Source organism: Salvelinus sp. IW2-2015, linkage group LG19 (assembly GCF_002910315.2).
Source record: "Salvelinus sp. IW2-2015 linkage group LG19, ASM291031v2, whole genome shotgun sequence".
Taxonomy (NCBI): domain Eukaryota; kingdom Metazoa; phylum Chordata; class Actinopteri; order Salmoniformes; family Salmonidae; genus Salvelinus; species Salvelinus sp. IW2-2015.
The window spans coordinates 10,831,888-10,857,713 of NC_036859.1; the positions used below are offsets into that span (position 1 = coordinate 10,831,888).

At 44.6% G+C, this 25,826-nt stretch overlaps 1 protein-coding gene and 1 long non-coding RNA gene across 6 annotated transcripts; both read left to right on the forward strand.

Moving 5' to 3' along the window:
* The first annotated feature begins 3,382 nt into the window (after positions 1-3,382).
* On the forward strand, positions 3,383-22,857 carry LOC111979374 (dynamin-3). Of its 5 annotated transcripts, XM_070448811.1 has the most exons (22): positions 3,383-3,653; positions 3,971-4,269; positions 6,890-6,963; positions 7,048-7,197; positions 7,356-7,559; positions 7,734-7,832; positions 8,711-8,871; positions 9,025-9,167; positions 9,262-9,397; positions 9,496-9,563; positions 9,674-9,812; positions 9,942-10,028; positions 10,397-10,467; positions 10,660-10,711; positions 12,453-12,485; positions 14,185-14,298; positions 18,679-18,788; positions 19,042-19,156; positions 20,371-20,547; positions 20,811-21,037; positions 21,293-21,475; positions 22,691-22,857. In XM_070448811.1, exons 2-22 carry the CDS (start codon positions 4,109-4,111, stop codon positions 22,731-22,733), a joined length of 2,547 nt encoding a protein of 848 aa, XP_070304912.1. In that variant the 5' UTR covers positions 3,383-3,653; positions 3,971-4,108; the 3' UTR covers positions 22,734-22,857. The 5 variants fall into 5 exon arrangements, with proteins under 5 accessions (XP_070304912.1, XP_070304907.1, XP_070304911.1 ...); XM_024009862.2 differs by lacking the exon at positions 12,453-12,485 and having other exon boundaries at positions 3,384-3,653; positions 10,660-10,720; positions 22,688-22,856; XM_070448806.1 differs by lacking the exon at positions 12,453-12,485 and having other exon boundaries at positions 6,890-7,197; positions 10,660-10,720; positions 22,688-22,857.
* A 33-nt stretch (positions 22,858-22,890) lies between these two features.
* On the forward strand, positions 22,891-24,587 carry LOC139029274 (uncharacterized). The gene is made up of 2 exons (XR_011481577.1): positions 22,891-23,428; positions 23,493-24,587. It is a non-coding gene; the product is annotated as an uncharacterized lncRNA (long non-coding RNA).
* Positions 24,588-25,826: the final 1,239 nt, after the last annotated feature.

The following is a 25,826-nucleotide window of genomic DNA, read 5'->3' on the forward strand; positions in this document are numbered from 1 at the left end:
CCCCGCAGATCTAGTAAACTGCAGAGGTAAGCACCATTTTCATCTGATTTTGAGAAAAAAAAGTAGCAGTAGGGTAGGGTTAAAGTCCATTTAAATTCAGCGGATGAATTCAAATTAAGCTACTGAATTTAAAACCTCCCATTGTTTTCTTGTGGACACATTAAGTGATTTATGACACCAACAACACTGAACATCAGCAGCAGTAGCACCTATACCATTTAGAGCAGAGGTACTCAAATGCTATTTGAGAAGGTCCAGTCAGTCCCATTTCCTAGGTGGCAAAGGTCCGGATGGTAATTTCACGGCCAAGTAACAAATCCCCACCTTGCAACCCATGTGAACCCAAACTGTTCACACCTCTTGATGGCAGAGAGAAAGAATTGTCGTTTTAAAGCTAATTTCCTGAAATTCGACACATTTTCCATGTCTTATGTGTGTTCATATGATACCAGCAGTCGAATCCCGACCAAATTCCCGCCAAAATAACTAAAACTGTGATCCGCGGTCGCTATTGACCCCGTTCTGGATCATGCGGTGTAGATCAGCATTAATATTGCAGATAGACTGTGGTTTCTATCATTGTAATTGTCTGCATCATTTCCAATCCCCCATATATATATATTTTTTTTTTTGGGGGGGGGGTAAATATATATATATACATGATATACAGTACCAGTCAAAAGTTTGGACACACCTACTCATCCAAGGGTTTTTCTTCAGTTTTACTATTTTCTACATTGTAGAATAATAGTGAAGACATCAAAACTATGAAATAACACATGAAATCATGTAGTAACCCAAAATCTTTTAAACAAATCAAAATCTTTTTTTGATTTTAGATTCTTCAAACTAGCCACCCTTGCATGCTGACCACACCGCTCGTGTCACATGCGTGAGCGTTGCAAAATAAATGTACAAATACTTGTCATTCAATCATTGCACCCACACTGCTCATGTGCGCCAATGAGCGTCTGCGTTGCCAAGCTCTAAAATAGAAGTCAGTTTTAATTGTGACGCTGAACACAGTGCAGGTCCTGCCTCTCCCATCTCCTCATTGATTTATAGAAGCAGATACCCACGACGACCGAACTGAAACCCAGCTAGCTAAATTGCCATAAATGTTTAATGCTTTTCGACCTGTCCCCAAATTAATATAATTGGTTCAGAGTTTGTTTTGATATTTCGACCTGCGTGTTGTGATCGCGTTTGGTGTGGGGGGACAAAATCAATTTGCACACGATGGCGTATGCGGACGCACGCGCGCACCCGGTTTGGGTATGGTGTTAGCCTTGATGACAGCTTTGCACACTCTTGCCATTCTCTCAACCAGCTTCACATGGAATGCTTTTCCAACAGTCTTGAAGGAGTTCCCACATATGCTGAGCACTTGTTGGCTGCTTTTCCTTCACTCTGCGGTCCAACTCATCCATACCATCTCAATTGGGTTGAGGTCAGGTGATTATGGAGGCCATGTCATCTGATACAGCACTCCATCACACTCCTTCTTGGTCAAATAGCCCTTACACAGCCTGCAGGTGTGTTGGGTCATTGTCCTGTTGAAAAACAAAAGATTGTCCCACTAAGCGCAAACCAGATGGGATGGCATATCGCTGCAGAATGCTGTGGTAGCCATGCTGATTAAGTGTTCCTTGAAATTCTAAATAAATCACTGACAGTGTCACCAGCAAAGCACTCCCACACCATCACATCTCCTCCTCCAGGCTTCCAGGTGGGAACCAATCATGCAGAGATCATCCATTCACCTACTCTGCATCTCACAAAGACTCAGCGGTTGGAACCAAAGATCTCAAATTTGGGCTCATCAGACCAAAGGAAAGATTTCCACTGGTCTAATGTCCATTGCTCGTGTTTCTTGGCCCAAACAAGTCTCTTCTTCTTATTGGTGTCTTTTAGTAGTGCTTTCTTTGCAGCAATTCGACCATGAAGGCCTGATTCACACAGTCTCCTCTGAACAGTTGATGTTGAGATGTGTCTGTTACTTGAACTCTGTGAAACATTTATTTGGGCTGTAATCTGATGTGCAGGTAACTCTAATGAACTTATCCTCTGCAGCAGAGGTAACTCTTGGTCTTCCTTTCCTGTGGCGGTCCTCATGAGAGCCAGTTTCATCATAGCTCTTGATGTTTTTTTTTGACTGCACTTGAATAAACTTTCAAAGTTATTGAAATTTTCCGCATTGACTGACCTTCATGTCTTAAATTAATGATGGACTGTCGTTTCTCTTTGCTTTTTTGAGCTGTTCTTGCCATAATATGGACTTGGTCTTTTACCAATTAGGGCTATCTTGTGTATACCACCCCTACCTTGTCACAACGCAACTGATTGGCTCAAATGCATTAAGAAGGAAAGAAATTCCAGAAATGTACTTTTAACAAGGCACACCAGTTAATTGAAATGCACTCCAGGTAACTACCTTGACTGGTACTGTATATCTACATAGCTACCTCAATTACCTGGTAGCCCTGCACATCGACTCGATACTGGTACTCCATGTATATAGCCATGTTATTTTTTACTCGTTATTCATTATTCACTGTGTATTTATTCCTTGTGTTACTATTTATATATATTTTTTTATCTTTAACTCTGCATTGTTGGAAAAGGATCCGTAAGTAAGCATTTCACTGTTAGTCTACACCTGTTTACAAAGCATGTGACAACTACAATTTGGTTTGCTTCGGTCATCCCGTAGCATGTCTGCACCCACCAAGGTAAAGACAATTGGTAGGCCTAATGCCAAATCACATTTAGCAACCTATTCTAATGCTGATGTTTAATGAGCATGTCAAATGTAGGGTATAGCTATTGTTATAACGAATGGAAGAAACAAAATGGCTTTTATCTAACACAGATGTTGGCCTGGTGAGGTTAAAATAGGCAGGCTGGGCCTTGTCCTCTCTGCATGACTTCCTTCTCCAGACATCCCTATGGCCTACAGTAGCCTAGACCTAGCCTACAAACTGACTGTGGTGACCACTATACTGGCCACCTGCTATGGAACACAATGCTTTGCCATCTAACAAAAAAACATGATCTATGCACACACGATAGAAGAGGCCGTGATGGAAAGGGGGGCTGTTGGACATGAATGTGTCAGTGTCCTTCAGCCTCAAATATTCGAAATGTAATTTTTTGTCTCACTGCAGGGGATTGATGAAGTGCATCCAACCAATCATGCTCAGTGAGGGGATTCGCAGCCGTGAGTCACGACGGCAAAACTGGCACGATGTAAACAGGGGGCGGGTTTGTTTTGCCTAACCTGTGTGCGCTCTGCCTATAGGCCTACCGCGCCGCGTATGTGTGCCGCGACCACTACTCCATTGCTGTCATTGGGCACCTCATATGTCAATCTTATCACCAGGCGCGGCGAGCATCGCAATTATCGCGGTTGCGTAAAAGAAATATGATTAATCCGTTATAGAGGCGAATTTGTGTTCGCTCGGAATGAGGCTTTGAAGTCCATCCGAGCATATCAACGCTACCTAAACATAATTATATACCACATGACATTCACATTAAGCCGATGCTCAGTTACAGCAGGTGGCGTTGCTTGTAGGCTATAATTGCGTATGGATACGGATTTTGGATTGGATCTGCCTGTTCTTCAAACGCCAAGGAATCCTTGAGAAAGGGTAAATGAGAAATGGCTATAGATAAAGAATAGAATGAATGCTGTGATTTATTTATTGTAAAGGTGTTGCCTGTAAGCAAAATACATCATGTTCGATGCAACGCGAATCATTTGGTGTGGGTAGGTCATTCCAAACCTATGGAATTAGACTGTCTACAATTCCATGCACGGTTTTATATTATGTGCTTTTAGAGCGGGGTTTTATCAAGGACTTCATTACCCAAATGCCCTTGAAGAAAATGGTGTGTGTGCGCGGTGTTGGTGGCAAGCAACTGCGCAATCCTACTCTGACTGCCTCTCTTTCCCTCTCTCTCTCAGTCGAATCAACCCTTGCTTTGCTTGGGGCACTGCGCGTCTGGATGACAACAACATCAACAAGCACGGTAGCACTGGATTAAAGATATAACCGCCCACTTCCTTCTCTCTCAGCTTGAGCCTCTCACGCCCGCTAGCACCATGGGTAACCGGGGAATGGAGGACTTGATCCCGTTGGTCAACAAGCTTCAGGACGCTTTCAGCGGCATCGGTCAGAGCTGCAATCTTGACCTGCCACAGATCGCGGTAGTCGGCGGACAGAGCGCTGGCAAGAGCTCCGTGTTGGAGAACTTCGTTGGCAGGTAAAGGAGCAGCATCCAAGCACAACACGCCAAATTCATCACTATAGGGCAATACATAATACTATCTCGTGTTAAGCATGGGGTCGGGGATGTCGTGTCCATCCCCGTCACGTTTCGTTTCTCGAAACGTCTGTGGCGTCCCGATCTTCTTTGAGCCAGGAGCACGTCTCCATCTTATTTTTAACGCGCATTACTATTTTATAGCCGGCTTTATGACAAGGGAGCCGGTATTTGGGTTACCGCAACCCACTCGAGACTCCAGCCCAATCAGCCAGCCCCATTTAGCCTGTTTCAGTCCCTGAAATCTCAGCATTTGTTTTGAACCATTTGCTTAAACTCATTGAAATGTAAAATGCCCCCCAGTAAAATAGGTAAGGAAATGACTTGTAAGGACTGGTGGATATATACGTTAACACCAGGCAACACTCTTATTACATTAATAGGGTAACGACCCTGGGTTTATAAGCGCGGAAATCTACTCTGCCGCTCGAGCATGCTTTTGCGGCACAGTCGATAGCGCGTCGGACCTCGGGGTCGAGGGTTCGAGACCTGCTCCCTGCCTGTTTCATTACGTTGGTGTCAGAAGTGGGATCGGACCTTGCACCCACGACAGTGCGTGTGCTTGACGGGTCAGCGCGTCCCTGTAAGACGTAGAGTCGCAAGCTAGCGCGAGGACGCGCTCTTTGAAAGGAGGGAGTAGTGTAACGACCCTGGGTTTATAAGGGCGGAAATCTACTCTGTCGCTCGAGCATGCTTTTGCGGCACAGTCGATAACGCGCCGGACCTCGGCCTGCTCCCTGCCTGTTTCATTACAATATGATCAAATCCGTTCTACTGTCAATCATAAAGAAAAGCTTCCATTAGATTGTCTGCACTGTGGGATTAAGTGGTACATTATGGCAATGTGGTTGGTACATAAAACAGATACCATTAGATATGGACAGGAGGGTATAGGTTCAGAAAGATTGCATATACCTTCAAATATTTACAGATATGTGAATGGTAAAGACTGGCAATTGAGGTTAGGTATAGAAGGTTTCCTACTAATCTCCAGGGTCATATTAATTAGTGCACAATGTAGCAAAACATTTTGCAATGGTAACAAAAAGGAGAGTTTCTTATTGAACAAGGTTCACAGTCCCTCTCTATTTCAGTCTGTTTTCTTCCGTTTTGTGCCTAGAGAATATGACCCAGGTCTAGATAGATGAAGTGCAGGGTTGTTGGCAGCAGCATCAGTCAAGGTCCAGCCAGCCACCCCTGAGACCTGGGATCCAGCTGAGTAATAGTCCTGCTGTCCAGGGTTGGCTCCCCCACCCACACGACTTGCCGAATGGACAGCAGGTGTCTGACTCGTATTTTCTGCTAGCCCATAGATAGAGGTCTCAATATCAATATGTGTTCATTCATCTAGCCAACTCGATGACAAGGGGCCTAAACATGCATGTAGACACACACACACTTTAAATACTTTATTTGAATCCACCAATCAAATTGACAAAAAAAGGATCCAAACAGTTCAAAGGTCGCTGTATGCATGGCAGTCCAGGGTACAGGAAGCACCTCCTTCTCCAAACAGCTAGGCTGCCCACGCCAGCTGAAACAGAGCAGTACCTAGCCAGTTGCTTTGACCTAGTTTTTGTCAGGCCAGCAATCTGGAGGCCACACACTGCAAGCCTGTGTGCGTGACTGAGACTGCTGAATATCAGCGCCACCAGCTAGCACCTCCGCCCGAGGCTGTCCAAGCCTGCAACGAGGGGCTGGTACTTAAGCAGCTTCTTGGCAGCTTCTCGACTCCATGTTGCCTTCGAATGAGCAGCCCACTTCCAAAATGAGCATATCTCTCCCCCCAAACAACAACAATATCTGGTGTATTTGGCCCACAGGAACACACATCATCTTCATCAAACCAGCTTCCCCTTACACAAGAGTGGTTAAGCATGTGGGGTGTTGGTGAGACCTTGTCTCACCTTGCTGGCTATCAGGTCAACACACACTTGCCAGGCCATCATTGTTAATAAGAGTTTGTTCTTAACTGACCTGCCTGGTAAAATAGACACACACACACCTACACATGCACTCTCTCGCCTGGGTGCAGACTGGTATGTACCGAAGTCATCGTTCGTTAACGGAGTGCTCTGCTACTTGCCACTGTGCAGCTGTTCATGTTGACTTCTTGTGCTTTAGGTCAGAATTGATGACTTTAAGGACTATTTAATTTGATCAGCAGCATTAAGGGGATCGAGGTGTACTCAGGGGGCTCTGAGGGTAAACTCTTGGACCAAAGAGCCTGATGACATTTTCAGATCAACATTTTTTCCCCGTTCATAATATCTTCTGTTAGTAAGAAGAGACTCCATTTGGTTGTGTGCTGTGATTTTAATTCTACATTATGTGGTTGTGTGTGTTCCGTATGTGTGAGTCATTGTACACCATAGCAGTCAGTGGCTGTTGGTGGTTCACCCTAGGTTCACAAGGCCTCAGTCTCCTACAGTGCAACACCATCTCTGTCACCGTCAACATAGTCTCACATAGCCAGACACCATCTTATTGTCTCATTCGCTTCTGGAAGGCAAGGTTAAATTCAACCCCACCTCCTCTCTGATTGGCTATCTGTCTGCAGGGACTTCCTGCCCCGAGGCTCTGGGATCGTCACCCGCAGGCCCCTTGTCCTGCAGCTTATCAGCGCCAATGCAGGTAACACACACACCCACACCCACACCCACACCCACACACACATTTGGAATCTAATCTTTGTATTTATGCGCGTTTTCTTCACAGAATGGGCAGAGTTCTTACACTGCAAAGGGAAGAAGTTCACAGATTTCGACGAGGTTCGCCAGGAGATTGAGGCAGAGACTGACCGCATTACTGGGGCCAATAAGGGCATCTCTCCCGTCCCCATCAACCTGCGCGTCTACTCCCCACATGGTAGACATGCACAACCCCTTCACTACTCTCTCATCTCTGTCCTCTACCTCCTGCACTGCTGAACAATTGTGTATTGTTCATTGTGGGCTGTTATCCTCACCCTCCTGTGTGTTAGGTAATATTCACTATGACATGTGTCCTCTCTCCTCTGCCTGCAGTGCTGAACCTGACCCTGATCGACCTGCCAGGCATCACCAAGGTGCCAGTGGGGGACCAGCCAGTGGACATCGAGCAGCAGATTAGAGACATGATCATGCAGTTCATCTGCAGGGAGAGCTGTCTCATCCTGGCTGTCACCCCGGCCAACTCTGACCTGGCCAACTCAGACGCCCTCAAACTGGCCAAAGACGTCGACCCGCAGGGTAAGACGTTGATCATTATTGCTCTGTCATATGATATGGTTACCTAATATTTGAAACACCTGCCCAGGCGTTGTGAGATCTCGCAGGCGTCTGCAATCACGTCAGCCTGGAACGTAGCCTTTGTGTTGTGACTGGCCTGCCCCTGCCTATTGTCCCTTACCCTTTGAACTCCAGGCCAGAGGACCATAGGAGTGATCACCAAGCTGGACCTGATGGATGAGGGAACAGATGCCAGGGAGGTCCTGGAGAACAAGCTGCTGCCCCTGAGGAGAGGTGGGACATCCGTCTCTTGGTCACTCTTTCTCTCTTTCTACCAATATCTCTCTTTCTTTGTCTTTCTTTATCCATTATTATGTCCAACCAATCTAATTTGGTTATCCTTGGTATCAGCTTTTCTGTTCTATCCTCCCGCAAGTACTTTTCATTTTGGTTCCATCCCAGTCATGTTTTTTCCCTCATTCCCCCTGACTCCAACCATATTGGAGTGGTTTCACCCTGTCCATTTGTGTGTGTTGCCAGGTTACATTGGAGTGGTTTCACCCTGTCCATTTGTGTGTGTTGCCAGGTTACATTGGTAGTGTTTTCACCCTGTCCATTTGTCTGTGTTGCCAGGTTACATTGGAGTGGTTTCACACCTGTCCATTTGTGTGTTTGCCAGGTTACATTGGAGTGGTTTCACCCTGTCCATTTTTTGTGTTGCCAGGTTACATTGGAGTGGTTTCACCCTGTCCATTTGTGTGTTACGGTTACATTGGAGTGGTTTCACCCTGTCCATTGTGTGTTTACCAGGTTACATTGGAGTGGTTTCACCCTGTCCATTTGTGTGTTACCAGGTTACATTGGAGTGGTTTCACCCTGTCCATTTGTGTTTGTTACCAGGTTACATTGGAGTGGTTTCACCCTGTCCATTTGTGTTTGTTGCCAGGTTACATTGGAGTGGTTTCACCCTGTCCATTGTGTGTGTTTGCCAGGTTACATTGGAGTGGTTTCACCCTGTCCATTTGTGTGTGTGCCAGGTTACATTGGAGTGTTTCACCCTGTCCATTTGTTGTGTGTTTACCAGGTTACATTGGAGTGGTTTCACCCTGTCCATTTGTGTGTTACCAGGTTACATTGGAGTGGTTTCACCCTGTCCATTTGTGTGTTACCAGGTTATATTGGAGTGGTGAACCGCAGTCAGAAGGACATTGATGGGAAGAAGGACATCAAGATGGCTATGGCTGCTGAGAGGAAGTTCTTCCTGACTCACCCGGCCTACAGACATATGGCCGAAAAGATGGGAACCCCGTGCCTGCAGAAAGTCCTCAACCAGGTAGGCTAACAGACTGACTGTAGACTGACCAGTTAACAGTAACTGGGTCTCTCCTACAGGTTATTACATCCTTGCTATGCATCCCAAAGCCAGTATAATAGGCTTGCTTAGCAACGTTATATTTAGGGTACATTTTGTGTTGTGTTGCCATAGCAACTGACCAACCACATCCGTGACACACTGCCGGCGTTCCGTAGCAAGCTGCAGACCCAGCTGCTGTCTCTGGACAAGGAGGCCGAGGAGTACCGAGGATACCGCCCTGATGACCCGGGACGGAAGACCAAGCAACTGCTGCAGTGAGTCCTTCAGAAAATAATAAGTTTCACAATCAGGGTTGGGGTCAATTTCTTCTCAATTCAGCAAATCAGCTGACATTTTGTGTGTGTTTAGGATGGTGCAGCAGTTCTCAGTGGACTTTGAGAAGCGTATCGAGGGCTCTGGGGACCAGGTGGATACTGTAGAGCTCTCTGGTGGAGCCAAGATCAACCGCATCTTCCACGAGCGATTCCCCTTCGAGCTGGTTAAGGTTAGCTAGCTGACTGATGCACATCTTGTTTCATTTGGTGCTTGGCTAGAAAACACTCTCATTCTCAATCGCTCTCCCTTTCTCGCTCTCGCTGCCAGATGGAGTGTGATGACAAGGAGATGCGGCGGGAGATCAGCTACGCCATCAAGAACATCCACGGTATCAGGTGGGTGTTTACTGTTTACCTCTCTCCTACCACCTTCAACTATCCTCTTCTTCCTCCTTTCCTGACTGTTCTCTATTCCTCTTTCTCCCTCTCTCTCTCTCTCTCCGCAGGACTGGCCTGTTCACTCCAGACATGGCATTTGAGGCCATCGTGAAGAAGCAGATAGTGAAAATCAAGGAGCCGTGTATCAAGTGTGTGGACATGGTCATTCAGGAGCTGATCAACACCGTGCGTCAGTGTACCAACAAGGTAACCATTTTAGTCAATCAATCCTCATTCTGGTATCCTTTTTAGAATGAAAAAACGTGGTGCGTTTTTAAATTATATCATTTCCTACGATGTACCGTGATAGGATGCGATGTGTGCCTGTGTTTTCAGTTGGATTGCTTCCCCAGACTGCGTGAGGAAACCGAGAGAATTGTGACCTCACACATCCGAGACAGAGAGAGCAGGGCAAAGGACCAGGTAACAACCTACACACACGTTATGTTCTTCTAAAATTCATTTCCATTCAAATCCTAGTTTATCTAACCCTAAACATAACCCTTACCCTAATTATAACCCTAAATCTAACCCCTAAGCTTAAAATAGCCTTTGTCCTCATGAGGACGTGGAAATGTCCCCACGAGGGAGAATTTTCCTTGTTTTACTATCCTTGTGGGGACATTTTGGGTATTTTAGGTCCCCACAAGGATAGAAGAACCAATACACACAGTACAAATGCACACATGGTTATGTAAACAGTGGACTTATTGACCCAGGGGCTAGTAATACTACACTGTAAATGAAGCTTCCATGTATTTTTGACCAAATCTTTCTGTTTCCAATTGCAGGTGTTGCTGCTGATCGATGTCCAGCTCTCGTACATCAACACTAACCATGAGGACTTCATAGGCTTTGCTAAGTAAATGACTGACCAGGCCTGCCTTTATTGGCCTGCTAATGTTATTACAAAGTGGAGATGGGGGGCGTGAAAATATATGCTGAATACCTGCAGATAATACCGTACAGACCTCTCCGTCCCTTGTCTGTTTCTCTCTGTGCTTACTTTCCTATCGCTGTCTGTTTCTGTCTCTCTGCTTTCTCTCTTCCATAGTGCACAGCAGAGCAGCAAGCAGAGTAACAAGCAGAGTAGCGCTGCAAGCCAGGTCAGCCAGGTGAGATATAGAGGAGGATCTGAAATACTGCACGCACGCACCCACGCACGTACGCACCCACGCGCTCCAGAACAAAAGGCCAAGGGTGCCCACACTCCAACAGTGGGGCTGCAGGCCATATAGGGGGAAACAGGGCCATAGGGACAGCGACTCGTATGCTTCCTGGTTTCTTTATGTCATTAATTTGTACACAGCACACAGTATGTATACTACTGTATATTCTACATACATTATTGCCTTTGTTGCATGCTTTTTTACATTTCATGTTGATTTTGGGGGACCTTTTGCCTTTGTCTTTTTCAGTTGGATGGTGACACTTTTATTATTATGTTGGGTGTGTGTGCAAAACAAATTGATGTTTTTAAGTTTTATTTACCTTTTGTCACTATGTTTAAACCCCTTCTATGTCATCAAGGTGCCCCCATGCATTTCATCCCAAACCCTTAGTGAGAATCTGAGCTGCCCTGTTTTGGGCGTCTGGCCTGGTTGGTGAGTATCACTCGTTGGGGTTAGGGTTGGGCTTTGCCTGCTGTCTGTATTTACTCTACTGCCCAGAGTGTGGCTCCCTCTTGTGGCCACCCTGAGTTGACTGTTTATAGCTTTTTCCACTCTCAAGCTTAACCCTTTACACTCCTGGGAATTGGCCTATATGAATAGGGATAAATCGAAATGATTCTTACAAAATACATTTGAAAAGCATAAGCATGGTAGCGAATGAAAGGGAACAGTTTGGAGATTCTGGGGAAATGATTTGACCAAAGTTGAGGGCACAATAGTTCACAAGACTGAATCCAAACATTACACTGTTGATTTTATGTGCATTTTACATTTAGCCGCATTTGTTGATAACGAAACGTAAAAATACTCTGGATAAATTCAGTAACTGGGGAAAAATGACAAGGGTTTGAGTGAAAGAACTAACTGGTGTCTCGAAGGTGGACACCGTTCCTAAGTCATTTCAATACACTTTTATGACTCAAAGAAGCTTCTTTAACTAGAATGTGCTTTTTGCAGCTCTCCTAGCTGTGCCGTTAAGGAAGCACACTTGTTTTGTTTTGAACACAGCCCTGCATCCCTGCCATCACACAATTACTGTAGTTGTTTACGCAATCCTAAAAAGGCCCATTATACATGGCAATCTTGGTCAGGTGTGCATCATTTGAAAGCTTGTTCCATTGCCAACATGACTAGCTAAGTTATAAAATATGATATTAGTTAGGCATTCACAGGGCAATTCAGAGAAACAGATTGTCATTTTGGTGTGCATAGAAAGTCATGGGTGCATTCAGGTCCGTGTTCCGCAGTGAATTTTCTTCACAATAGACAGACATTCTGTTCCCGAACAACCCAGGGTATGACGCCATGTCACGTTGTGTTTGTACATCAGACCTAGTGGTCATAMACGTTGACACTGTGTATGACTTGAGTTTTATGATATGAAAATGTGAAGTGCACATTTGGACTCGCCGGTGTTTGGCTTGCTCGTACGGCGTCTCATCTTTCAAAACACATAGTCGTCTTCATTAACAGCATTTCTTCACTCAGACAACAAAGAGTCTGCAAAAGTTGCCCAATTAGCAGGAGGGATGGGGGCAACTTCTTATCGCTTGTGGTGCTGAAGATCAGAACGGATTTCGGTCAAAACCCACACAGCACTGTGAGGCCTGAGCTTCGTCGTCATGTATAGCACGTTACTGTACACCCACTGCATTCCAATTTATGCGCTTGTCAGTGCACAAACCTGCCATTTTCAACCCGTATAGAGGTACGATTGTAAAGGGCTACTTATAGTGGCATAGGAACAATCTCAGTTAAAGTTAAATAACTAGGGAACATTACTTTGTTTTCATTCCAGAAAAGCTGATAGGCAGATACCAACAATGTCAAGTTACTTTCTAAAACCCCACAGAGTCAACATCAGTAAGTTGGATGTGTCCTTAGGAGTGGGAGTTGGCAGGTTCCGTTGGTGTTGGATCAAGACCCATACAGCGCTGAGCTTTGAGCTCTGGCATCATTTATAGCATGTTACTGTGTTCCAATTTATGCGCTTATCAGTGCCCAAATCTGCCATTTTCAACCCATGTATGGGTACAAGTGTAAAGTGCTAACTTGAACCCACTCAACTGCTATGGCTGTTAGTTAGCTACTTTACACAGGTTATGGGTCAGTCAAATACATGTCGAAGTACTTTAAAATGCTCGATCTGCATTGATTTAGTTTGCTATACAATGGGACCAATAGAATAGTCCCAAAAGCATAAGCTCCAAGCTAAATTAAGCACACCTTAAGTATTAAAGTATTTACCATGATGTATTTGAGCCCGGTGTGGTAGGTTCCATTCATGAGATTGTATCCCGACGTGGTGCCCTAGGTGTTTTAACGGCCCACTTCCTTCCTGTTTCAGGCCTCCTCTCCTCCCGCCTCAGGCCTGATTGTAAGAGCAACAGTTTACGTTACGACACTCCCTCATCCCTCTGACCACAGGGGGTTACCTGTCAGTCAGCCTCCCACTATAAATGGTGTTGAAAAAATCTTTGATTTGTATCAGGACTGAACAAAAATAAGACTTTAGAAATATGCTTTTTGGGTAACCCCCTTAGTGGTTCTAGGCCATCTGAGACACCTAACTTAATAATCACTCAATCCTTTGATTGCCACTGGCTTGTGTGTGCAGGCTAGTTAACACACCTAACACAAACACTGATGTAGCTCTAATGCTATAGTGTTATAATGCTAATATTGTTTGTTTGGGGGATGTTATGAAGCACTAATAACACGATGGTCACCTCTTAACACTGTGACACAGACCTCTGTTTGTAACTTTCAACATAGTCTGCAGCCACAACAGGGCACTATCACCGAACTGAACTCAGTCACAAATTATGGTTTGGTTTATTTGCAGGTTGATGTTTATTGTCATGAATCTTGCCCTCGAGGCAGAAATGAGCGATTTCCGCTAGATGGGCCAGCTGGCTATATCGTAAAAATTAATAAAACCTTTTTTTCGCTTTTTGGTCATAATTTAGGGTTAGCAGTGTGGTTAGGGTTAGGTTTAAAATCAGATTTGTGGCTGTGCCAGCTAGTGACCACTCTACAGAGCTGCTTCCAGGGCAAGATTCATGACAATAAATGCCAACCTGCGGTTTATTCACAAAGATATACACTGATAATATCAATTCACTTGGAGTTCTCACACAACACACTTTCTCATTGCATTTTATTATTCATACGTCACTTTTGTGCACATCGGTTTGGGTACATGCAGTAGACTAGCTGGCCAGGTTTGACTGACTATGATTGAAGTAGGATGAGGTACAGTAGAGGATGCTTCTGTGTGGACATGACAACTCTTCAGTACATTTTTTAAACCTCTCATACTTCCTGGCAATCACACCACCCACCACAACTATGACCCCATCTTTCATCCCCTGACCTCTAACCTCTGCCCCCTGCTCTCTCTACAGGTAATCCGTAAGGGCTGGCTGACCATCAACAACATCAGCATAATTAAAGGCGGGGCTAAGGAGTACTGGTTTGTCCTGACCGCTGAGAGTCTGTCCTGGTTCAAGGATGATGAGGTGAGTGAGTTAGTTCACCCTCTTCAGGGTGAGTTAGTACAGTCAGTCACAGTAAGTCTGATGTAGTTTATGGCTAGACTTCAGGTGATGGTGGATTGGAACGCCATTTCCCCTGATACAGCCCTCCTTTCTGTTTAATGTCTGGTAGAAGGGTGGGCAGGTCAACAAATGGTAAAATATACATATGCGCTTTGAATCTCTGGCCAATTCCCAAGTGATAAGTATTTTGTTCGATATCTTTGTAGAGGACATAATATAAACCATACCTTCTGACTACCCACTAAATCACAACTCAACGGTGGTTCCACGTTGGCTCTTCAGTGACGTGGCTCTTCCCCTTGCGATGCAGGGTGCTCGTTGATTGGCTGGATGTGGTGTCATTCATAGCTTGACGGGCTGGTGTCTGTCTGCCTGTCTGTGCCTGCTGTACAGGTTCCAGGATGTTCTGCACAGCAAGTGTAGACAGGCAGACACACGGCAACTCCCGGAGTCAGCCAATCCGTGCACTGGTCAGCAGATGACATCACACGGGTAACAAGCAGTCCACATGGTTTAAATCGTCTCTATATACAGTACGTGGTCGATACACAGCTAAATTCACTGGACAGAAATCGCTCTCTCTCTTTGTCTCGATCTCTTTGTCTGTTTTTTTGTTGTTTCACCCCTCTTCTTTCTGTCTCTCCACCTCTCGTCTCACTCTGCTGGGAGTTAAGGCATTTGGTTTTCTTTTGCACAATTGGAACCATCCCAAAGAAAACCACTGCTCACACACATGCAAATACACACATCGGCTTTATGACACAATATTTGATGAGGAGTAATTCAAAACGGTAACTCGATGGATCGTAGACATTCTCATGTCGCGTTGACTTTAAAGCAGTTGTTTTACGAATCTCTGACATTCAACCAGTGTTAGGGGTAATGTGTTACAAAAGTAACCCGTTGTGTAATCTGATTACTTTAATGAGTAACGGATGGGTAATATTAGGTACTTTGTCAAACAACGCGTGCGTGACTTTCAGAATCATATCTCTACCGGACGCGTGTTTCCATGATCCAATCCCGACTTGTTTCCTCGTTTAGTTCTTGAGCGAGCGGAGAAAGGCTGTTTGGAGAAATGTCATAACAGCTGCAGTTCATAGAAATGTATAGAGTACGCACCTCTGATCTTTGCCATTGATCGCTTCTGTGATAGCAAAGCCCATAGAGGGCTTTCACATCTAGTGGTAAATGTGCCCTCTGTACATCTCTATGGGTCCCTTTTTAAGTGCGGGCTATAACCAGAACTGGCTGCTCGAGAGAGATTTTGAATGAAACGATTAGAAATCTGTACAGATGTTTTGGCTTACATTTATATATGGCTAATTAAGCAGCACTTGTAGACTAGCAACAGGAAAGCAGCGCCACAGATGAAAGGAGAAAATAGAGCTAAAACCCAAGTTAGTAAGTAGCTATTTTTGGTAGTGAGCTCGCGGCTCGCCATGCTCCCTCTGACAGTCAAACAAACGGGGAGATTTTTAGATTTGTTTCATGAAAGTACATGATAAAGTAATGCTTTACTTTCCACACAAAGTAATATTGTAAAGTAACACACTACTTTTGTAATATGTAATGTATAACTAATCCCACCACTGCATTCAACCAAGCATTTTTCCATATTGCCTTGAGCATCTTACTGTATATTTATTCTCTCTCTCTCTGACCATCCCCACCCCTTCTCTTTCTTGGTGCAGTTGGCAGTTTCTCTGAAACTGCACACATTCTTGGCAGGAAAATCACACATTTGTAATCCAAACATCAGTCTCCAATGATTCAGCGAGGAGAAATAACCTATTAAATGGCAGTATTCCTCCCTCTCTGTTTCTGAACCCAGTAGCCCTTCATTATCCAGACCATCTATCACCAATACAATTCCACAGTCGCCCTAATATTACAGTAATCATGTTAATCCTACAGTAGCATCCCTACCCAATCAAATATTATTCCCTATACAGTACACAACTCCCAATACAGTAATTTACTGTAACATAACCTTACATACATAAACCTTATACATCCTTTTAACACCATCATCCACTAGCCCCACCAAACTACCAAACCACTAGACCTCTCCTCTAGTTGGTTTATTATATCATCAGTGAAATAATATTTTAGCTGCTTCTACACTGGACAGAAGACCATCTGCCACACAATAGTTTGACCACAGACTTAAATGATAATAGTATCATATTCTAGCTCTGACTTTGACTGTATCTTTAGGCGACATTGTTACTGTTACCTCCCAACCTAACGCCAATGAAATACTGGAAGGATGTGTTTTGTATTTGAAGCAGGACTTGATGGATGGATTGACCACTTTGCATGACTGTTTGAGTCTAAGGAGCCTCTGCTGCTCCTCCCTCTCCCATCTACTGCATCAGAGTCGGGGCTGGATTCTTTGTGTAAAGATCCAGGAGCCTACACACTTCTATTGCTGTTATACCGTACATTTAGTAAGCAGACTGTTTCAAGGACGTTAGAACACATTGGTCTGAGACCTGACTGACTTTTTAACTTTATATAGGTCTTTTTTTTCTCTTCTTTTTTTTTGGAAACCAATGATATACATTTATTCCACGACGTAAAGTAAGTCTTAAATGCAGTCAGAATATTCAAAAAGTACAAAATAGGAACCGATACCCGACACAGAGTAGAAGACAAAGCAAAGAGATGAGCAAACGGCAGTGGAAGATGGTCAGTGGTGGAGTGTAGATAATCAAACCCACTATGAAACCTCCTTGAAAGCCAGTGTTTCCCCGAAGAGAAGTGCTTCCCTGCCCAGTCTAACCAATGTGCAGACTACTGTACACCAGTAAGACAATGAACAGGTAGTCTGAACACTGGGAGGACGGAGCCGGACAGACTGTCTTAGGCCCCAAAGACATTGACTCTCTGCCATTCCGTAGGCAGTAACGTTTACTGATCTTTGTCTTCCTTCCTTCCTCCATTTTGGCATCAAGAAGTAGGAATCCCCCCCCTCAAACCTCAAAACCTATTTTCTTTTCACCCGTCCGTGTCGCCTCTTCTCCCCCTCTCTGTTGTTTGTCTGTTGTGTTTCTGGGTGTCGCTCCCCTCACTGTCCGTTTGGGTCATGCCGGCATTGCAGAGTATCCAGGCTTGACGTGGCACATTCACTCAGACGACCGACCGGGACAGACTGGCTGAGCACTCAGGGAGGGGATATTGCAAAAAAGAGAGAGGGAAGGAAAAAGAGGGAGAGATGGAGGAAGAGGGAGGGACCCATGTGGCCATATATGGGTTGGAGGGTCACTCCCTTGGGGAATACAACCTAGAGAGGTCTGCAAAGTGTATTTTTCATTTCTCATTTTCTACTCCCCTTGTTTTGTCTAGTAATACCCTACCATGGCTCTGCAGGGGTGAGATCTGGGCACTTCTGTTGTACCACTTTTCTAAATCCTTTGTTTTGTTTCTTCTTCAGGTCTCCCTCTCTTTCTTAACTCCACTCTGGAAGTTCTTCCCTCCTTCTCTTGCACTCCATCTCTCTGTGCTGTTAAGCAGTACCAGATGTCGAGTCTTAACGCCAGGCTGTCATTTAATCTCTCGCTCTCTTTCTCCCTCACTCCCCGGAAAATCAGGCAGGAAGTGGGCCTCTGGAAAGGAAAGTAGAAATATTGAAGAAATAAGAGGGGGAGGGATAATGGAGAGAGAGAAGAATTGAGATGGTGAGGGTTGATGGAGTGTGTGTGATGGAGAATAATTTTTTTTACTCTCAACTCTTTGTGCTCACGATTAAAACCATGTCATGCTCATGTCACGCTCAGTGTTATCCTGACCAGCAGCCCTCTGCTTGATCCGACGTCCATGCATTCAAATGCACACCACAGCGCATTCCCGGAGTCCCCTGTGTTTTTCCACATCTGTATTTCTCCTCTTTATCGTAGCCAGAACGTTTCCTCCAGCCCCAGCTCTCCCTCCCTTTTCAAACGTACCGTGGAGAACGACCCGCACACTAATGACTTCCACATGTCGTCTCCCCCTCCCTGCCCCGCTCTGCCTCCCACTCTCATTCTTCCTCCCACTCCACTCCATCTCCACCTCTGTGCTCCCCCACCCTCTCCCCTGTGCTCCCCCAACTTCTCCTCCTTCTCCCTACTCTTCTTTCCACATTCCCCTTCTCTCCCTTTCTCCCTGGATCATCGCCCGACTAAGCCAACCTGTTGATTTTAAAAATCAAGCTGAGAAATAAACATAATATGACACGCAGAGATCAGATAGTAATCAGAAACGAAGTAAACATTTCCCTAACATGGTTCTTTGCAGTTGCTTGTTTATATTGTAAAACCTGCTGATATGGTGCCTCCCTTTCTGTTTGTATCTCAGGAGAAGGAAAAGAAATACATGCTCCCTCTGGACAACTTGAAGGTGCGCGACGTGGAGAAAGGGTTCATGTCCAGCAAGCATGCCTTTGCCATCTTCAACACAGAACAAAGGTCGGAAACCAGACAGACACATCTTAACATTACTTGTACTATTATAGCACCACTTCTACTAAAAATATTCCTACTTTAGTACCACTAGTTTTAATAAGAACGATACATACTTTAGAAGGAGACAGAAACCAGATAGTCTGGTGGGCTCGTTTTCTTCCTTTTATTTAAATGGATGAGCCTGCCACGTGCCCCTAAAATGACCCGGAAGCGTAACTAACTTCCCCTTCCCCTCCCCTGTGTTGTGGTCTGACAGGAATGTGTACAAGGACAATCGTTTCCTGGAGCTGGCCTGTGACACTCAGGACGAGGTGGACAGTTGGAGGGCTTCTCTCTTGCGCGCTGGAGTCTACCCCGAAAGGTCTTCTAATGTGAGTGACAGCTGCACTGGTCACCAAGGTTGGGGTCAATTCCATTTCAGTTCAGGAAGTAAACCGAATTGGCTGAATTGAAATGAAATTGCCCCCAACCCTGGTGCCCACCACTGTGACCACTTACTGTGGTTTCACTGCAACTTATTGTCCACCTCATCTGCCCTGTTTATCCTGTTCCCTATTACCCATGACTACCCTTCACTCACTTCCCATGTTGCACTTCTGTTATGTCATCCATCCTATCACTTCCCAAGTGAGCCATCATATCACTTTATTTTCCCATCATATCACTTTATTTTCCCTTTCTCCATCCTCTCTTTCTCAGTGAAGTTTGATGTAACTGTGAAGATGTAGTGAGTCACAATAGATGTAGGCTACACCTTGTTGATATGCTATTTGATATTTGTATTTATTAAGGGTCCCCATACTGTTCCCCATGAACAGTACATCATATAACATTATTTCACCGCTACATACTTACAATACAAAGTGTACAATAGAAAATATTAAACAGTACATCATATAACATTATTTCACTACTACATACATACAATACAAAATGTACAATACAAACTTTATAATACCACCGTACAACAACCATGCGTGTCTGTACCTTTTTTGTGTGTCTCTATAGTCTCCGCTGTTCCATAAGGTGTATTTTTGCCTGTTTAAAAAAAATATATATATAATCTGATTCTACTGCTTGCATCAGTTACCTGATGTGGAATAGAGTTACATGTAGTCATGGCTGTATGTAGTACTGTGCGCCTCCCACAGTCTGTTCTGGACTTGGGGATTGTGAAGAGACCTCTGGTAGCATGTCTTGTGGGGTATGCATGGGTGTCTGAGCTGTGTGCCAGTAGTTTATACAGACACCTCGGTACATTCAGCTTGTCAACACTTACAAAAACAATTAGTGATGACGTCAATCTCTCTCCCACTTTGAACCACGAGAGACTGACATGCATATATGCTACTGTTATAGTGACTCATTTTTGCTAAAAGTTTTTAGCCCTTTTTTAAAAGCCTTCCTTAAGGTTGTTGCTGACGTACAGAGCTTTGTGATTTCCATGTGTAATGATAAGCGCTTTACAAATACAATTATTATTTGCCATTTGATATGCACGTGACTTTTCTACATCTAAAGATGCAAGCCACAAGATCTGTATCACTAAATACAGGCGTGTTAACTTAAAGCTGTCTTCCTATAGGTGGAAAGTGAGGGAGGCGGCTCATCGTCCTCGTCCCAGGACAACTTCTCCATGGACCCTCAGCTGGAGCGGAAAGTGGAAACCATCCGCAACCTGGTCGACTCCTACATGGCCATCGTCAACAAGTGCATCCGAGACCTCATGCCCAAGACCATCATGCACCTCATGATCAGTAATGTAAGGGACCTCTGCTCCACGCTGACCCAATGGTATCGGGCATGGGTTCAAATAGTAGTTGGCGTTTTTCAAATACTTTCAGCGTTCGCTTGAGCCTGGTTGTTGTGCAACTTTTCACATGATTCTATTGGTTCCGTTGTGCCAGGCAAGCTAACTCAAACAGGCCTGGTTACTGTATAACGCTGTGTGACAACCATGGTAAAAAGAGCTTTTATAAAATAATTTGAATGAGTCCATCCATCAACTCTCTCCCCCACCACCAGGTGAAGGACTTCATCAACGCGGAGCTGCTGGCCCAGCTGTACTCGGCCGGGGACCAGGGTGCCCTGATGGATGAGTCCCAGGAGCAGGTCCAGAGGAGGGACGAGGTCCTCAGGACCCACCAGTCCCTGAAGGAGGCCCTGGCCATCATAGGAGACATCTCCACCACCACCATCTCCACCCCAATGCCCCCGCCCGTGAACGACTGGCGCAGTGGAGGGGGAAACAGGTAGGCATCCTGGTAGTCCATGGATAATGACTTCCCTAGATATCTAAGTGTAATGTAATGGAGTCAACTATTGGTCTACAGGTGAAGATGTTGGGTTGGCGAGCAGGAGAACCGTGTTTGAAGACTGTCATTCTTTTTAATTTACATTTTTTACTTGGAGACTGTTGAATGAAATCAAAAATAGTTTAGTCTTATCTATGTGATGTCAAGAATATGTCATGTATGAAAGGGTACTGATGGCCCCCTCCCCCCCAGGTCTCCTCCAACCAGCCCCACTGGTTCCAGGAGGATGTCATCAGGCCAACGCCCTAGTCCCGGAGGAGGGCGAGGGGCTCCACACCCTCCTAACCGTCCAGGACCCCTGGGGCCCTTCAACAACAGTGCTGACAGCCCCCAGGTCCCCAGCCGCCCCAACCGGGCCCCTCCCAGCATCCCCAGGTGAGGCCAGGGCATCCTACTTTAGGCCTATATGCTCCTGTGAAGCTCAGTTGGTAAGAGCGTGATCATGCTAAGATCGTGGGTTCAATTCCCACAGGGATCACATACGAAAAATGTGTGTACTCACTAAGTTGCTTTGGCCTTTTGATTAAAAGGTCTGATATATATGGACATGGGTACCAACGTGTTCAGTGTCTCCATAACCAGGGGTAACCCTGAGTTTTTCCTGACCATATAGCTAACCTGACTCGGTTCCCTACATCATGTATAGACGTTCCATTATCTTAAGCGGAATATTTGGAGGGTTATTAATTCAAGTAAAACACACAAACACATTCCAGTGGTTTGTGGTTACTGAAACAAGGAAGAGTCCACAAGCTCAAGTGTCTCTCTTAGTGCTGAGTGATTAACAAAAATGCTAAATTTTCCTGGTTGTTAAACAACGAATTGACCGACGTCAGTTAAATTACTTGAATTCCATTTTTTTTGTTTTTGAGCTCAACCTGACGTTTCTCCAGATAGAAATCAAATCTTCCATGAGAAATTAAGTCAACAGCTATGTGGGACGCTGGGCTGATTTTGGAAGTTAGGCAAATATTCAACTTAGTTCAGCGCAGAAACGTGGTAATTAGTTACAATGACCCTAATCCAATGCACCTGTTCTTTCCGCATGAGAGAGGAATGACGCAACACAACATAACGACGAGCGGGATAGAGACAGTTTGTGAGGTAGCTCTACCCGATGGATAGTTTTAGTAGTTGGTAATAAGCAGCCTTGAAAGTATGCCTTATCTACATTGACGAACTAGTAAAATGATTTTGTCAGCCAGCTAGCTACTACTAGCCTTGCTAAAAAGGATGACTCGTTCAATGGGGAGCACGGAGATGACGTTAAATGGTTGGCTGGATGCTACTGCCTTGAGCAGAGATGAGATGATGACGTTAAGAAATGACAAATAAAATGTAAAAAACGAAGTAATATACACAACTGAATGTTTAAAAAAAAATTGAAGTAAAAAGTAATGTGATTGCCTGTTTTTAACCCGTCTTAAACTATCTGCTTCTCTTCCCTCTCTCACTCTTCCCTCTCTTCTCTCTCCCCTCTCACTCTTCCTTCCCCCTCTCATTCTTCCCTCTCACTCTCTCTCCCTCTCTGTCATCCTTTGGCCTCTAAACACTACTGCTCTCACACCCTCCCTTCCTCTCCACCAGTAGGCGACCCCCTCCTTCTCCAACAAGAAATATCCCCCCATCATAAGCAGTCAAAGGAGCGATCTCTAATGGGACTAGTGTTCATCCCCTAGCTCATCCTTCCCCTATCCTCCCCAAGCCCCTCTGCTATCTATCTCTCCTTTGTCTTCACCCCCCCCCACCACCCCCCCCCCCCCCACACCCTCCCCCCCCCCCCCCCCCCCCCCCCCCCCCCTCCCTCCCCCCCCCCCCCCCCCCCCCCCCCCCCCCCCCCCCCCCAGTGCAGACATTGAACCCTCTGACCTCAGGCCAGGTGACGATCAATGTCCATGTATCTATGTACAGTATGGTGCTTGTCTTGTGGTGTATATATCTCTATGTACGCTTGTGCTCGCCTGTGGTCCAGGTTTGCTTAGCAGCTTCAGTTCCGACTGGGTTCCAGACCCTAGAACTTCCATCTCCCTTACCTAGAACACAACCTGCGTAGAACCCCTCCACCCCAGCTGCTGCTTCTCTACATATCTATGCTCAGCAGTGGCACTGCCCTACCCATTCCAAATGCAGCATGGCACATAGGCTGCTTTTACTGCACGTACTTGTGTGTATGTGGGAGGCGGAAAAATTGGCCTATATATAGGCCAAGTTCGTTTTAGTATTATATATAACACATTGTACAACACCCGCTTTCTGTATGTTTTTGCCTAGGTGTTCTTCTCTTAGAGACGAAAGGGTGTGTGTGTGTGTGTGTGTGTGTGTGTGTGTGTGTGTGTGTGTGTGTGTGTGTGTGTGTGTGTGTGTGTGTGTGTGTGTGTGTTAGAGAGTGTAGGTGTGTCTGTGTCAACCCCGTGTGCATGTATTTTCTGTCTGCACGTTTGTTGCTGTTTAAGTTGTATTTGTTTTCTTGGTCCAAGCTGTTAATAAATCAAGACCCTTGAGAGTAATTTGATGTTGGATCGTTGTGTGATTTGTTCCTGTGTTGTAGTAGCAGCAGCCGCAGCAGCCGATATACATATAACACGGCTGAGGACCAGTACCAACAGTATATTATTTCACACACAACCCGCCGCAATAAATGCACTTAACCCTGTCAATGGAGTCTGGTATGCCTGTATCTGCCGTATCGCTGGTCAAGTGGTCATCTTCCTCACACCTTTTTCTAAGCTCAAACTCAGAGGCTGGCTGGAAAGATGGAGGGAGGGTGTTCCCAACACAAAGACAGACAGAAAAGTTCACCGATATTACTTCGCCTACCAGAATTATGGGAATATACATATCCCTGTATGACTGAGAACATAGTGACATGTTCCATTTAGCCTTTTCCTCAGGTTGGGTTGAAGCCTCCCCCATGTTCATGAGAGATCACAGGCCACTTCAGAACTCTCTCCGTGTGTAAAACCTTTTCTCCTCTCCTTCCCCAGTCCTGAGTCCAGTCAGCCACTGTGCCAGAGCTTAAGGTGGATTTGTCTAAAGTGTTCTCTGTCAGTATGTTATTGTGTATGTATGTGGTCCTGTCCTCTTTTGAAACTGTTTTCTGCTGTGTGTGTGTGTGTGTGTGTGTGTGTGTGTGTGTGTGTGTGTGTGTGTGTGTGTGTGTGTGTGTGTGTATATATATACACATACAAACATAGGTATTAATGAGAACTGTTGACTATAATGACCTTGTTACAATCTAGCACTCTCTGTGTCTCTAGTAGCATCTCACTCTACTTCTTTATCTGGAAATTAGACCACTTCAATGGCATGAAAGGAAATAATACAATATCAAGCAGAACATGAACAAATGTTATGAAAATATCTTGCCTGTGGGAGGGTATATATAGATAGACATAATGAGTAATTGTGGAATTGAATTGCAACAACAGTGGTCATTTTATTTGTGTGTCTGTATCTCTCTAAAATAAACTCTTCCCCTCTCACTTTTCATTTGTTCATAGTGTTTCTCTTCAAAATATATTTCCCTGACTAACCTCTGCATGCCAACCCATTAGCCCCTCTATAACTAAAAACAGTAGCTGAACATACAAGGTCAATTCTTTCAAGGACCTTGACTGCACTGCACACTAAGACGGCGGGTTTGTTCTTAAATGAATCACAAATCCACTCAACTAAAATGAATCAAGGGATTATATTGTGGTGTGGTGCATGATGATCCACTCAGGAACAGTATCCGTATTCCTCCAGAAGATGCTGCTGGATAGCCATAACTAACTGCAGGCCTACAATTTAAAGTTTCATTCCAAAAAGCTATACATCCATTTTCAGCAATGTTGGTAAATGACCTTTTTTTAAATTTTATTTTAATTTTAATTTTTGGGGGGGGGGGTTGGATCAGCTTAATCTTGCGGAAAGAATGTTGCTTCCAATGTAATTGTCTGCATCATTTCCAATCCCCCATATTTTTTTGGGTAAATATATATATCCATACACGCATGCATACATATACACATATATACATACACATACCTATATAGACATACATACTTTTTTAAAGAATATACCTTTATTATTATTCCCCGCACCCTACCACCGATCCCCCAATTGGAGTAAACTAATAAACACTTCTGCTTTTACCTTCAATTTATACATCTTATACCCATCTTACAGACACAGTCCACTTTACAATAGTTCTCTCTTATTAGAATGCGGTCGATCATCACATAATTGGCATATATATTTCTCTTACAGAATTTCCACGTGGGCGAGGATATTGGAAATTTAATCAAAGTCTACTAGATGATAAATTGTTTAGAACTAGGACAGAAGACTTTATAACTGACTTTTTCAGACATAACATAGGTACAGCAGATCCCCTTATTGTATGGGACACTTTTACGTGTGCCTTTAGAGGCCATGCAATTCAGTACTCATCTTTAAAACAAAAGCAATTTAGATCAAAAGAGTCCATATTAACAAAGGAATTGAAGGACTAACAGTACAGTTAGATAGCAATAAAAACAGTACCACAGAGGCACAGAATAAGTTAGAGGAAAAACAAAAAGAAATGGAGGAACTTATTCAAGAAAGATCCAGTGTAATATATTATAAAAATAAAGCGAACTGGATGGAATATGGGGAAAAATGCACCAAATTCTTTTTCAATCTTCAATATAGAAATGCTACCAAAAAAAATGTATTAAAAACTAGTTACAAAGGATGGAGT